A 13,614-nucleotide genomic window follows, 5' to 3' on the forward strand; every position below is an offset into this window, starting at 1 on the left:
TCAAAAACAAAACTATTGCACCTGCCCCTGGCACAGAGGCCTGGCTGGCATATGCCTATCTCTGCCAGGGCACACCTGGTCTGCCAGACACAATGCCAGCAAGTAAAGCAAGTCTGTTAAAGAGGAAGGAAAACAGTCTGTGTCTGAGAGTGCCTTCATTTCCCTTGGAGGGGAGCTAAGCTGTGACAATCGATGCCAGAGTCATTGACCACAGGATTATGGGACTCCTCAAAGTAAGGTGACTCACACAACTACACACAGTTTACAGTAGGCTATATAATGCAAAGCTCCCCTCCCTCCTGTACTTTCCTCACCCCTTCCACATATGCTCTGTGCTGGGGAGAGTAGGAACCTTCCCCCCTCTCCTCTGGATCCCCCTGCCCACCAGCCCAGGTGTCAGCAGTGCAGAATCAGTGTGTGCCCACTGCTGTTTATTACACCCACAGATAAAGCATTCGTCATAGGAAGATTATTGTTGAAGGGGATAAAGGCAGTATTCCCTTGTTGTTGACACGTACCTGTCACAGGAGCATTACTGCAGAGCTGTAGGTAAGTCACTGTCACACACACACACACACGCAAGTTTGCTATTTCGTCATGAATCTTGTTCTGGAGGCAGCTCTGCAGAGTAGTCACTAGCTGGCACAGACACAAAGTCATCAAATCTGAAGTGAATTTTTGTTTTCATTAATGTTTACAATAGAGCCAATTTTGACTTTGCAGCTGGCCTATTTAAGGGGGAATCTCTCAGTTCTGCCTCCAGGACAAGACTCATGACAATAAATGTCAGCCTGATACACACACACACACACACAGCTTTGTTTTTGTGAAATTTCAGGACTTTTTGTAGTGTAACAACCTTAAACCTTAACCCCAAAACCCTAAACCTAACCCTTAAGCTTAAAATAGCATTTTAACAAATTCAGGACTTGTAAAAAGTTGTTTTCCTACCTTTTCAGGACATTCAGGTGAAATATTAGGACATTGGGATCCTGATAATTTAGGAAAGCAAGTGCGCACACACACACACACACACACACACACACACACACACACACACACACACACACACACACACACACACACACACACACACACACACACACACACACACACACACACACACACACACACACTCTCACACAGCAGGGCAGGTTTAGGCTTGTCAGTGTATTGAGAGAGTAGTGATATGAGTTGAGACAGACATAGAGTCATTGCAAAGAGTCTTATGAAAGGCATGCTACTGGAGAGCAGGCATATTGCTGTTGGAGGATCACAAACTGTATCTGTGTGTTACAGCCGCAGGCTTCTTGGGCTGGGACACTCTCCCTCTCTCTTGTGCAGTAAGTCAGGGCTTAGGCCACTGACATCTCTCTGCCTTTCTTTTTACATGCTTGGCCTACTTCAAAGGGCACACACACTCACTTTCACAAGCACAATGGTCAGACTGTACTCTTTGTTGGTAGGAGATCATGCTCCATCTGATCCATTGAATGGACTGGAGACTGGATATCATGACCAGTGGGAGTGTGGGGCTGGGCGGTGAGGTGTTAATGATGCCTGTCGTGTTCTGGTGGAGCCGGGGGTTAGTAGGCTGAGCCTCTCTCTGCTGTGGTGTTTGTGTCGTGGAGGGGAGATTCTCAGGCCTGGGGTGAATGTGTCTCCAAGTGTCTCTGCCTAATGGGGTGCACTCTCCACATCTGGTCCTGGACTAGTTCTGGCTGCTGGGTGGGGGAGAAACTCTCAGATCTCCCCACTCTCCCCCTTTCTTCCCTGGCCATCTACAGCAGCAACGGAGCAAATGAAAGGAAAATAGAATTAAGATGGAGCCAGGCTGAGGAATGGAGAGGAGCTCAGGTTTACCTAGGCCTTTGTGTTTCTGTGTGTGTGTGGCTGTGTGTGCGTGGCTGTGCCTGCGTGCTTTGTGTGTGTGTGATACAGTATTTGTGCCTCTGCGTGTCTACCAACAGTATGTACGTGCCGTGGACATGATGTCCCTGTTTAGGTAAATGCCCATCTGATCTGTATGAATCATGTTCATGTTTGCAGGATTATCCACGAGGATGGCTTCTCTGGAGATGATGTGAAGCAGTACAAGCCTGTGGTCTACAGCAACACAATCCAGTCTCTGGCTGCCATCGTCCGTGCCATGGACACCCTGGGCCTGGAATATGGAGACAAGGAGAGAAAAGTGAGTCTCTCTACTACTCTATCTGTACACTGTAGCACCGAGGGAATGGACTTCAACTAGACAGACAGACAGATACACACACACACATGCATACCCACTGTCACACACATTAGTAAGTAGAGCATTGTGTGCTGTTACCACTGTATACTGTAGTGAACGCCTCCCAAACACATTTATATCAAGAAATACATTGTCACACACTGACAGACACACCGATATATTCACCCACAGGATTTTAACAAGTGAAACCAGTCAAAACACCCATCCATCCTTATCCATCTGTGAAAATCCATGACCTCAAAGTTGTATCAGATAATTGGCCACAAGGCTCTGACAGGATATGGAACAGAGCACAATACTCTCGGCTTGTTGACTGGCTTCTATAAATCTCTTACTGAGAGAAGAAATGTAGATTCACACAACACACTATCTGTCTGTCTGTCTGTCTGTCTGTCTGTCTGTAAGTCTGTCTGTCTATAGTATTACTACTACTATTACCCAGCAACATGGAGGTAAGCAGACAGGTTTCGAATTCTAATACTGCATTCAGACCATGATGAATGAACACTCAAGAAGAACATGAGGTGGATAAATGTGTTTAGTAGACATGTCACTTGTACTGTGCCATGATACGTTTATAGCAGCATTGTTACATTATGGTGGTGCCAACAATGATGATGAATGACAAAGATGGTGAGAATGGTTTGGGATTGGATATTGGTTCTATCCACAATGTTAAACTGCTGATAGCAGGATTGGAGTGTGAGCTGGAGGGTAAAGGGGTCATGGGTCCATAGCTGTGTCAGTACATGGCTTCAGAGTGACCTTATTAAGAGGACAAGACAGGGTGAAGGAAGGTGTACAGTACGATATCTGAGCTGCCGTCCTAATGCCTCCTCTCACGTGTTGTGTTGGGGTTGGTTGGTATCTGTTCCCTTGCCGTGCTCTGTTCCCTCTCTAAAACAGGAGGGACACCACTGACTCTGACCTTTCCAGGAAGTCCTTTATATTTTAATCCAACCAATGCTATCAATACCATGGGACAAGGCCTCTGAAATATCCAGCTGCTATTGATTGTGATATTATCTGTTTCTGCTGCTAGAACCTGAGCCAGGAGATGACAGGCCACAGGGGTTGTGTCCTTAGAAATACTATTCTCTATGGTTTTGCCATTCTCAGAGAAGTAATTTAGAGTGTGTGTGTGTGTGTGTGTGTGTGTGTGTGTGTGTGTCTGTGTGTGTGTGTGTGAGTGTGTGTTTGTGTGTGTGCGTCTGTGCGTGTGTGTGTGTGTGTGCATGCGGGAGTTTGTGTGCGTCCGTGCATGCATGCCTGTGTGTGTGTGTGTCTATGATCCAAAAGTAAACTCTCCAAAAGCTATTTGTGATATCGGTCGGAGGTCACTGTCCCCAGGTGGAGAATCTCTCTTCCTCTCCCTAATGGAGTGAGAGAACGAGGGACCGCCACAGAAAAAGAGATGATTAGCTGCCTCAGAGAGACGGGCGGGGAGAATTAGAGGAGAGAATGAGTGTGAGAGGGAGAAGAGAGAATGAAGGGTAGGTGAGTCCCTAAAAGGTGTGTCCTGTTGAGGACCCCTGTTTAGACTTGTATGTTAGTGTGAATGTGGGAGTGTTTCTCCATATAGCCTGTGTGTGCAGTAGAGGTTGACATGGGAGTGAAAATGAATTCCTGTCCTGTCTTGTCCCTTCAATTTTTTTTCCCGTACTGTCCTGATCCTGCAACAGTTCTATAACCAAGGAACTTTCCTGTCCTTTCCAGTGGTCCGGTCCCGATAAAAATCACTCCTGTCCCATCCCATGCTAATTTTTACGCGCAGAAATAACTTCCTCCGTTAGCTGCTCGCCGGGATGGGCATTTGACATTTTTGGACTGTTCGAGGACTCGCATTATTATTTTTTGAGTACTCGAATGGACAGGGTTTGTACGGTCATGACAATCCTGGAAAAGTCGTGGAAGTTTAAAATGGTGTTTTCCAGGAAAATATTAAAATCTGAAAGGTTTTGAAAAAGTCATGGAAAATAATTTATTTTAATGTAATTTATTTAGGCACCGTTTTTAAATATTTTAACAATCTAATAAAAATCAGCCAGGCTCGGAATTACACTTTAGCACATCTGTTTGCGCGCATCACCTGCATGTGTGCGAGAAGAGTGGGCCGTTGCTCAAGGAGAGTGAGGCAGTCGGACAATGCAGCAGCAGGCAGGCCTAGCCTATAAAATATGATAGAGAACAGACTTACTAGGTAGGTAGACAATTCAAAACATACAGTGGGGAGAACAAGTATTTGATACACTGCCTATTTTGCAGGTTTTCCTACTTACAAAGCATGTAAAGGTCTGTAATTTCTATCATAGGTACACTTCAACTGTGAGAGACGGAATCTAAAAAAAAATCCAGAAAATCACATTGTATGATTTTTAAGTAATTCATTTGCATTTTATTGCATGACATAAGTATTTGATACATCAGAAAAGCAGAACTTAATATTTGGTACAGAAACCTTTGTTTGGAATTACAGAGATCATATGTTTCCTGTAGTTCTTGACCAGGTTTGCACACACTTCAGCAGGGATTTTGGCCCACTCCTCCATACAGACCTTCAGGTTTCAGGGCTGTCGCTGGGCAATACAGAATTTCAGCTCCCTCCAAAGATTTTCTATTGGGTTCAGGTCTGGAGACTGGCTAGGCCACTCCAGGACCTTGAGATGCTTCTTACGGAGCCAGTCCTTAGTTGCCCTGGCTGTGTGTTTCGGGTCGTTGTCATGCTGGAAGACCCAGCCACGACCCATCTTCAATGATCTTACTGAGGGAAGGAGGTTGTTGGCCAAGATCTCGTGATACATGGCCCCATCCATCCTCCCCTCAATACGGTGCAGTCGTCCTGTCCTCTTTGCAGAAAAGCATCCCCAAAGAATGATGTTTCCACCTCCATGCTTCACGGTTGGGATGGTGTTCTTGGGGTTGTACTCATCCTTCTTCTTCCTCCAAACACGCCGAGTGGAGTTTAGACCAAAAAGCTCTATTTTGTCTCATCAGACCACATGACCTTCTCCCATTCCTCCTCTGGATCATCCATTGGCAAACTTCAGACGGGCCTGGACATGCGCTGGCTTGAGCAGGGGGACCTTGCGTGCGCTGCAGGATTTTAATCCATGACGGCGTAGTGTGTTACTAATGGTTTTCTTTGAGACTGTGGTCCCAGCTCTCTTCAGGTCATTGACTAGGTCCTGCTGTGTAGTTCTGGGCTGATCCCTCACCTTCCTCATGATCATTGATGCCCCACGAGGTGAGATCTTGCATGGAGCCCCAGACCGAGGGTGATTGACCGTCATCTTGAACTTCTTCCATTTTCTAATAATTGCGCCAACAGTTGTTGCCTTCTCACCAAGCTGCTTGCCTATTGTCCTGTAGCCCATCCCAGCCTTGTGCAGGTCTACAATTTTATCCCTGATGTCCTTACACAGCTTTCTGGTCTTGGCCATTGTGGAGAGGTTGGAGTCTGTTTGATTGAGTGTGTGGACAGGTGTCTTTTATACAGGTAACAAGTTTAAACAGGTGCAGTTAATACAGGTAATGAGTGGAGAACAAGAGGGCTTCTTAAAGAAAAACTAACAGGTCTGTGAGAGCCGGAATTCTTACTGGTTGGTAGGTGATCAAATACTTATGTCATGCAATAAAATGCAAATAAATTATTTAAAAATCATACCATGTGATTTTCTGGATTTGTGTTTTAGATTCCGTCTCTTACAGTTGAAGTGTACCTATGATAAAAATTACAGACCCCTACATGCTTTGTAAGTAGGAAAACCTGCAAAATCGGCAGTGTATCAAATACTTGTTCTCCCCACTGTATCTTGTACCCTCTAGTTAACTGTTAAGCTATACATGTTTTTGTCATGTCATCAATGTCCCCAAAAACTTTCCACCGACACTCGCGAATAAGGCCATACAAAGTTTATTAACTTTTTAAACGATTCATATGATTAATTAAAACAAATATATATTTTTAAATTGTTTTTTTTTTATTGGGGGGGGGGGGGGGGGGGGGGGGGTAGATCAGCTTTAATATTTCAGATAGATTGTAACTTCCAATCCCCCATATGTTTTTTTTCTCGCAAATATATATATATACACACATATATATATATATACACACATACTTATATTTATTTATTTTTTAGTAGACACTCTTATCCAGAGCGACTTACATGAGCAATTAGGGTTAAGTGCCTTGCTTAAGGGCACATCGACAGATTTTTCACCTCGTGGGCTCGGGGATTAGAACCAGCGACCTTTCAGTTACTGGCACAACGCTCTTAACCACTAAGCTACCTGCCGCCCCCATATATATATACATATCCTTTTAAAAATTATATTTCCCTTCATTATCTTCCAACCCCACCACCCCTTCCCCAATTGGAGTAAACTAGTGAACAACAACGCGTAGGCCTCTACTTCCAGCCCATACTATATAAATTTTATGGACACAGTCAAATTCTACAATAATTATATTTTGTTTGTTTTTGCTCCTGAACTTCCTCCGATCATTTTCATGATGTCCATCTGGTTTGCTTCTATATGCCATATTTTTCTAACTGTGCTCTTTCACAAAAGCTCTCAACCTATAACCTATATACTTATTATGGACACAGTATGCTTTATAATAGTTATCTTGTTGTTATTAGTTGTTGTTATTAGTCCCATCCTTCAGCTCCATTCAACACCTCCCATCTATCTCTTAACACCATCCATATTGGATTTCTATTTGCCATATATTTTTCAACTGTACTGTGATGTTTTACAAAAGTTCTGAACCTTTCTATTCTCATTGTTTCTACAGATCGTAAATTGAAAATAAACATTTTTGCTAAAAGTATTATTATATTATTGATCGATTGACTATGACTTTTCAGATCACCCAGTAGTGCTATCTGCAGGGTTAGCTCCAGGTAAATATTGCAATCCTTTAGCCATTCCTGGACCTGTGTCCAAAAGCAAGCTACAAATGGACAGTACCAAAACAAATGATCTAATGATTCTGTCTCTTCGCAGCAAAATTTGCAGAGCTGGGAAGATTGGATCCCCCATATAAATAACATTCTATTGGTAGCAAGAATTTTATATAATAATTTAAATTGAAAAAATTTACGTTTTGAATCCGGCGTCGTTTTGCGTATCAGTTCATAAACACTCTGCCATGGAATCGCTACGTCAAAAATCTCTTCCCAACTATTTTGCAATTTATTTGGGACGGCTGAAAATCCTTTAATCCTTAAATGAAACTGGTGTACTTTTTTATTTATCACAATTTTCTTTAACCAATTATATTCTTTAGTGCAAGGCCGACAGACAAGTTCCTTACTTTTTCCGCCTTCCACTTTCCTTTTCCATTTTTGCGGTAATGCTATATACCGGATTATACCTTTTTTAAACATTTTGTCAAAAAAAAAGGTTTTTTATCAATTAGTATATTTGAGTTTAACCACAATATTTGTTGCATTATTTGTTCTGTCGTTTCTGGAGGATTAAATTGAAATTGCAACCAACTTTATATGGCTTGTTTTAGAAATAGTGATATTTGGGAGATTATTTCCTTTTCAAATAACTTAAAGTGAGAGGTTGTAATCTGAATAAAGGGAAAAAGGGCATTCTTGAACATTGGGTGAGACAATCTTAATAATTTGCTAGAGAACCAGTTCGGATTTAAGTATAACTTTAGTATGACTGAAGCTTTTAGTGATAGGTCTAATGCTTTAATATTTAATCATTTATGTCCCCCGAATTCATATTAATTATATAAATAGGCCCGTTTAATTTTGTCTGGCTTGCCATTCCAAATAAAATGGAATATTTTTTTCACATATAATTTTAAAAAACTGTTCTCTAGGCGTAGGCAAGACCATAAGCAAATAGGTAAACTGGGATAATACTAAAGAGTTAATCAGTGTGATTTTTCCACAAATTGACAGGTATTTACCTTTCCATGGTAGCAAGATCTTGTCTATTTTTTCTAACTTTCTATTAAAATGTATTGGAGTGAGATCATTTATTTCATTTGGGATATGTATTCCGAGTATATCCACATCACCATCAGACCATTTTATTGGTAAACTACATGGTAATGTAAAAATTGTATTTTTTAGTGATCCAATACATAATATAGTACATTTATCATAATTTGGTTGTAATCCAGAGAGGTTAGAAAATGTATCTAGATCCTCTAAGAGTCTGTGGAGGGATTCAAGTTGTGGATTTAAAAGAATGAATCATCAGCGTACAATGACACCTTTGTTTTTAAGCCCTGGATTTCTAATCCCTTGATATTATTGTTGGATCTGATTTTAATAGCTAACATATCGATGGCAATAATAAATAGATATGCCGATAGTGGACAACCTTATTTCACTCTTCTTGACAGTTTAAAACTTTCTGAGAAATAGCCATTATTTACTATTTTACACCTAGTGTTACTATACATGATTTTAACCCAATTTATAAGAGATTGTCCAAAATTGAAATGCTCCAGGCATTTATATATAAACCCCAGTCGTACTTTATCAAATGACTTTTCGAAGTCTGCTATGAATAGTAGGCCTGGTTTCCCAGATTTTTCATAGTGTTCTATTGTTTCCAGTACATGCCTTATATTATCTCCAATGTATCGCCCATGTAAAAAACCTGTCTGATTAGAATGAATAATGTCCGACAATACCTTTTTAATTCTATGCGCTATACATTTTGCTAGAATTTTTGCATCACAATACTGAAGTGTAAGGGGCCTCCAATTTTTTTTAATGGACTGGATCTTTATATTTTCCACTTGTATCCTGTTTCAGTAATAATGAAATCAGACCTTCTTCTTGAGTGTCTGATAATCTACCATTTACATAGGAGTGGTTAAAACATGCTTATAACGGTCCTCTGAGTATATCAATAAAGGTTTGGTATACCTCGACGTATGCCATCCAACCCTGGAGTTTTCCCGGACATAAAGTGTTTAATTGCATCCAGAAGTTCCTCCTCTGTAATTTCACCTTCACGTGAGTCTTTCTGTATGGCTGTTAATTTTACATTATCAATAGATTTTTTTTTGTTGCTTCAGTTAGAGGAGATGGAGGCGACTGAATCGAAAACATATGCTTAAGTACTTTGTTTCCTCCTTCAAAATATAATTTGGTGAATCATGGGTGACTCCGTCATTTGTAACCAGTTTCAATAAATTATTTTTGGTAGCATTCCTATGTTGAAGATTAAAAAATAATTTGGTGCATTTTTTCCCATATTCCATCCAGTTTGCTTTATTTTTATAATATATTACACTCGATCTTTCTTGAATAAGTTTCTCCATTTAATTTTGTTTTTCCTCAAATTTATTCTGAGCCTCTATGTTACAGTTTTTATTGCTATCTATCTGTTCTGTTAGACCTTCTATTTCCTTTGTTAGTGTGGACTCTTTTGACCTAAATTGCTTTTGTTTTCGAGATGAGTACTGAATTGCATGGCCTCTAAAGGCACATTTAAAGGTGTCCCATACAATAAGGGGATTTGCTGTACCTATGTTATGTCGGAAAGAATCAGTTATAGATTCCTCTGTCCTAGTTAAAAACAAGTTATCATCCTTTGATAAAATTTCCAATATCCTCGCCCACATGGAAATTCAGTAAGAGGAATGTATATGCCAATTATATGATGGTCCGACCGCATTCTGTCCCCTATCAACACTTTTTAAACTTTTGGTGCCAACGAGAATGACATAAGAAAGAAGTCAAGACGACTAGCTTGATTGAGTCTCCGCTATGTATATCTCACTAGATCAGGATATTTAAGCCTCCATATATCTACTAGTTCTAATGTATCCATGACATTCACAATTTCCTTAAGAGCATGAGGGTGATTGTTTGTAGTGTGATTTCCTTTACGGTCCATTGAGCTATTTAAAATGGTATTATAATCGGCCACCATAATAATAGAGTCTTGAATTGCTTGCAGAGTTGATAATTTATAATATATATTGTCAAAGAAGTGTGGATCAGCATTATTTGGTCCGTAAAGGTTAATGAGCCATATCTGTTTATGATCCAATAACATATTTAAAATAATCCATCTACCTTGCGTATCTATTTGGACAATTTGCACATTCGGATCGAAATTACTGTTAATTAATATCATCACCCCTTTTGAGTTTATTTGCCCATGGGAGAAGTATATTTCGCCCACCCCCCATTCCTTTTTCCATGCAACTTCATCTAGAATTGTTGAATGAGTTTCCTGTAAAAAATAGATATTATATTCCTTCTCTTGGAGCCATGTAAATATTGTTATTTTGTTATTATCTGCTAAGCCATTACAATTATAACTGGCTATACTTATTTCACCACATACCATAATGGGATACAAGTTTCAAATCTATTTATCATTATATATGTTTGTAAATTTACCAATAAAAAATACCATAGCGATTGACTGTCCATATAGCTGTACCATGATATTTGCATTGCTACTAAGTAACCCTCCAATTTTCTCCACTAATTCCCCCGCTAAAGCCCCTCCCCATCCCAAGTTGGGCCGTCATCCCAGTGATCAGCATACCACCCCCATCCCCCCGAATCCCTAGGCCCCCGAGAGGCCAGGACCCATCCATCAAAAACAGCACACAGTGCCACCCACAAAACAGAAGCAGGTCAACCGCCAAAAGCATTTCCAATGCTCTCACCTCAATATATATATACATAGCTATTTAAATATATATATCCATTCAAATATCTTGCATATCTTATTTTCCATCATTATCGATTAATATGCGTAATAATGTCGGCAGTTCATGCGTAGTATTTTAACCTATAACCCGGATTGCCATTGTATTACATTACATTTTTGACAAGCAATTATTATTTTAGCAAACAATTATTGTGGTTCATCCTATATTCTCCCTAACATCCTTACCCCCTTGCAACAGATGTGGGATAAACATACATGCACATACTCTAACACACTCAACCCCTTTCCTCCACAATCAACCATAAGATCAGATGCTCAACGGTTGTTACATCCCAGAGCCCAACTCAAGAAAGGACCTGATTTACGAATGCATATACAGTTACAGCTGTTTGAGAAAGCATGCAAGATTGAGCAAAAATTGACAACAATGTGATATTTGATTAATCTATTTAATCTATGTCAAGTCCTAGGTGATGGAGATCAGATCCACCCTCTTCACCTGAGACACAAACACTCTGGTCCCCCGTTGTAACCATTTTTCCCAAGCATCTCCGTGCAGTCAGACCTTTGATTATTTTGTGCCACTTGGGCCACAATAATAAGCCCCCTCTCTGATTGTTCGAGTGTGACCCCCTCCCCATGGGTTACTGCAGCCAGTGTTGCCAGCACTGGCACTACCTGGGTGGGGGTACCCCACCGGAATCCCCACCGGCTAGGTACAAGGTCGTCAAGGTTCTCATTAGCAGCTTTGAGAATTTCCTTGTATATTATGCTCTCCCAACAGGGGGCTCTGGCTTTGTAGGACCAACCCTGCCAGGCAGGCTCAGAATCTTGAGGGGGCGGAGCTGCTCAAGTAGGTCTCTGACCGCATTTATTTTTCTGTTTAGGCTGCATATAGGCAACTCACAGCAGGCCCATAAAACAGATGGGGACTTCTCTTTGGTGAATGGGTCACTCAGGTGGGTGTCTAGGATATAGGGTTGGGGATCGTTCCATCATGATAGGACAATAAAAAAATAGATATAGATATATTTTAAAATGTATATCCCTTATCTGCACAAAATTGAAAGCTCTCTCTCACAACCCCTGCTCACAGACACACGTTGGTTCTGGGATATGCAACCATTTCCTTTCTCACTCACTTAACGCCACACTTATTCAAACACAAAAACGCACACCACACCTTCCATCACAATTCATCCACACATACCCACATACTGTGCCTTCTAATATTTTTGATGAAACTAATGATTCACTTTGCCATTGTATTAGTTGGGATTTGGTTCACTCCCGTTGAATCGATTCATTCGCTTTTAATCGAATAATGTGAATCAAAATAATTATTTGTGAATCGTGAACATTCATTTCAGGAAAATATATTATATGTAGCCTTTCTTTTGGATTATGATTATACAAAACTTGTTTTGTAGATTCTTCCAGTTGATTTGGGGATCTAATGTATGGGGCACTGTAACTCAATGATGCTAGTCAGCCTGCAAAGTAAACACTTCTAAGGTAGCTAAATATGACTGCAGCTGAATAAAAAGATTTGTAGCATACAATAGCCATTTGATCTTTAAAATATTGAATGAGCAAATTATTTAAAAAAGGCATAAAATGTATTTGATTGTAATGTTGCAATGTTTTACATCAAGGGTGGTCAACCATCCCCCAGGAGAGCTAATGGGTGTCCAGGCTTTTATTCCTGTTCCTCTCGAACAAACCACATTTTAGAAATGAGTTGCTCAACCGACCTTGATAAACCGGCTCTGACGTGTTTGAGGAGGGCTTGATCAAAAGCCTGCACACCCAGTAGCTTTCCAGACTGAGGGTTGACCACATGTGTTTTAGACAGTTGCCTAACAGCTATTCTACTTTGTGGGAGGTTAAGTGCCTTGCTCAAAGACAGGAGATGGGACATGGAATCAGAGAGCAGCCTCCGGTGTCGATACTACATTATGCATACTTTTTTATGCGTACTGTACATAGAGAGGCCGCCAATTGTTGGTCATGGAAATTTGGTTAAAAGTCATGGAGAACTCATGGAAAAGTCATGAACTTCCATCTATCAAAATGTGTATGAACCCTGAATGGAGGAAAACAAATATGTGACTCATTTCAGGAAACTAGGCGAAAGTCGCGCGTCACTACTTCACAGGAGAATGTAAACCTTTTTTTTTTTTTTAATCTAAATGCGTTTTTTGGCAGAAATGCCTTCTGGAACATGTGAACTTTCATGTGCCTTAATAACAAACTTGTATACCATCTGTAAATACGAGCCTAGTTGGTTTAGCCACAGAAAAAGACAGGAACATTCCCGCTAGCCATGATTGGCTGAGATAATGGGTGGGCTGGACATGCCAAGAGATGAGTTCGGATTGGTCTGCCATGTAGCAGGCTTCTGTCTATAACATGAGCTGGTCAGTATGTGTAGGTAATCCTTTCTAACTCAGCTTTTTTGAAAGATATCACGTAGTAGAACTGCAAAGGTGTTGCTCTCCACTTTCTGGAGGACAGAGTTTTGAAATCAGTGGAATGCACGGTGGAATTAGAGTATGATAGCTAAGGAGAAGGAAAAAATTCTGGCGTTTGATTGCAAATATGCAGACGGAGTCGAAAAGAGAACACACAGAAGGCTGTTGTATAAAACACCTGTCTCCGGATTACATCTTCAAACTAAGGCAACC

The 13,614-nt window shown here is 40.6% G+C and overlaps 1 protein-coding gene across 2 annotated transcripts in view; it reads left to right on the forward strand.

Annotated features, from left to right (window-relative positions):
- The window catches only part of LOC311134775 (guanine nucleotide-binding protein G(o) subunit alpha), a gene marked incomplete at its 3' end in the record, with an annotated part of 162,661 nt that overhangs the window by 43,711 nt on the left and 105,336 nt on the right, over positions 1–13,614 (forward strand). For both annotated transcript variants that reach the window (XM_084168555.1, XM_084168556.1), the window contains exon 3: positions 2,050–2,191. In XM_084168555.1, coding sequence (XP_084024681.1) covers positions 2,050–2,191 — 142 coding nt within the window. The remainder of the gene's footprint in view (positions 1–2,049; positions 2,192–13,614) is intronic.

The sequence above is a fragment of the Coregonus lavaretus genome (assembly GCF_964263955.1).
Source record: "Coregonus lavaretus genome assembly, chromosome: 9".
Classification (NCBI taxonomy): Eukaryota; Metazoa; Chordata; class Actinopteri; order Salmoniformes; family Salmonidae; genus Coregonus; species Coregonus lavaretus.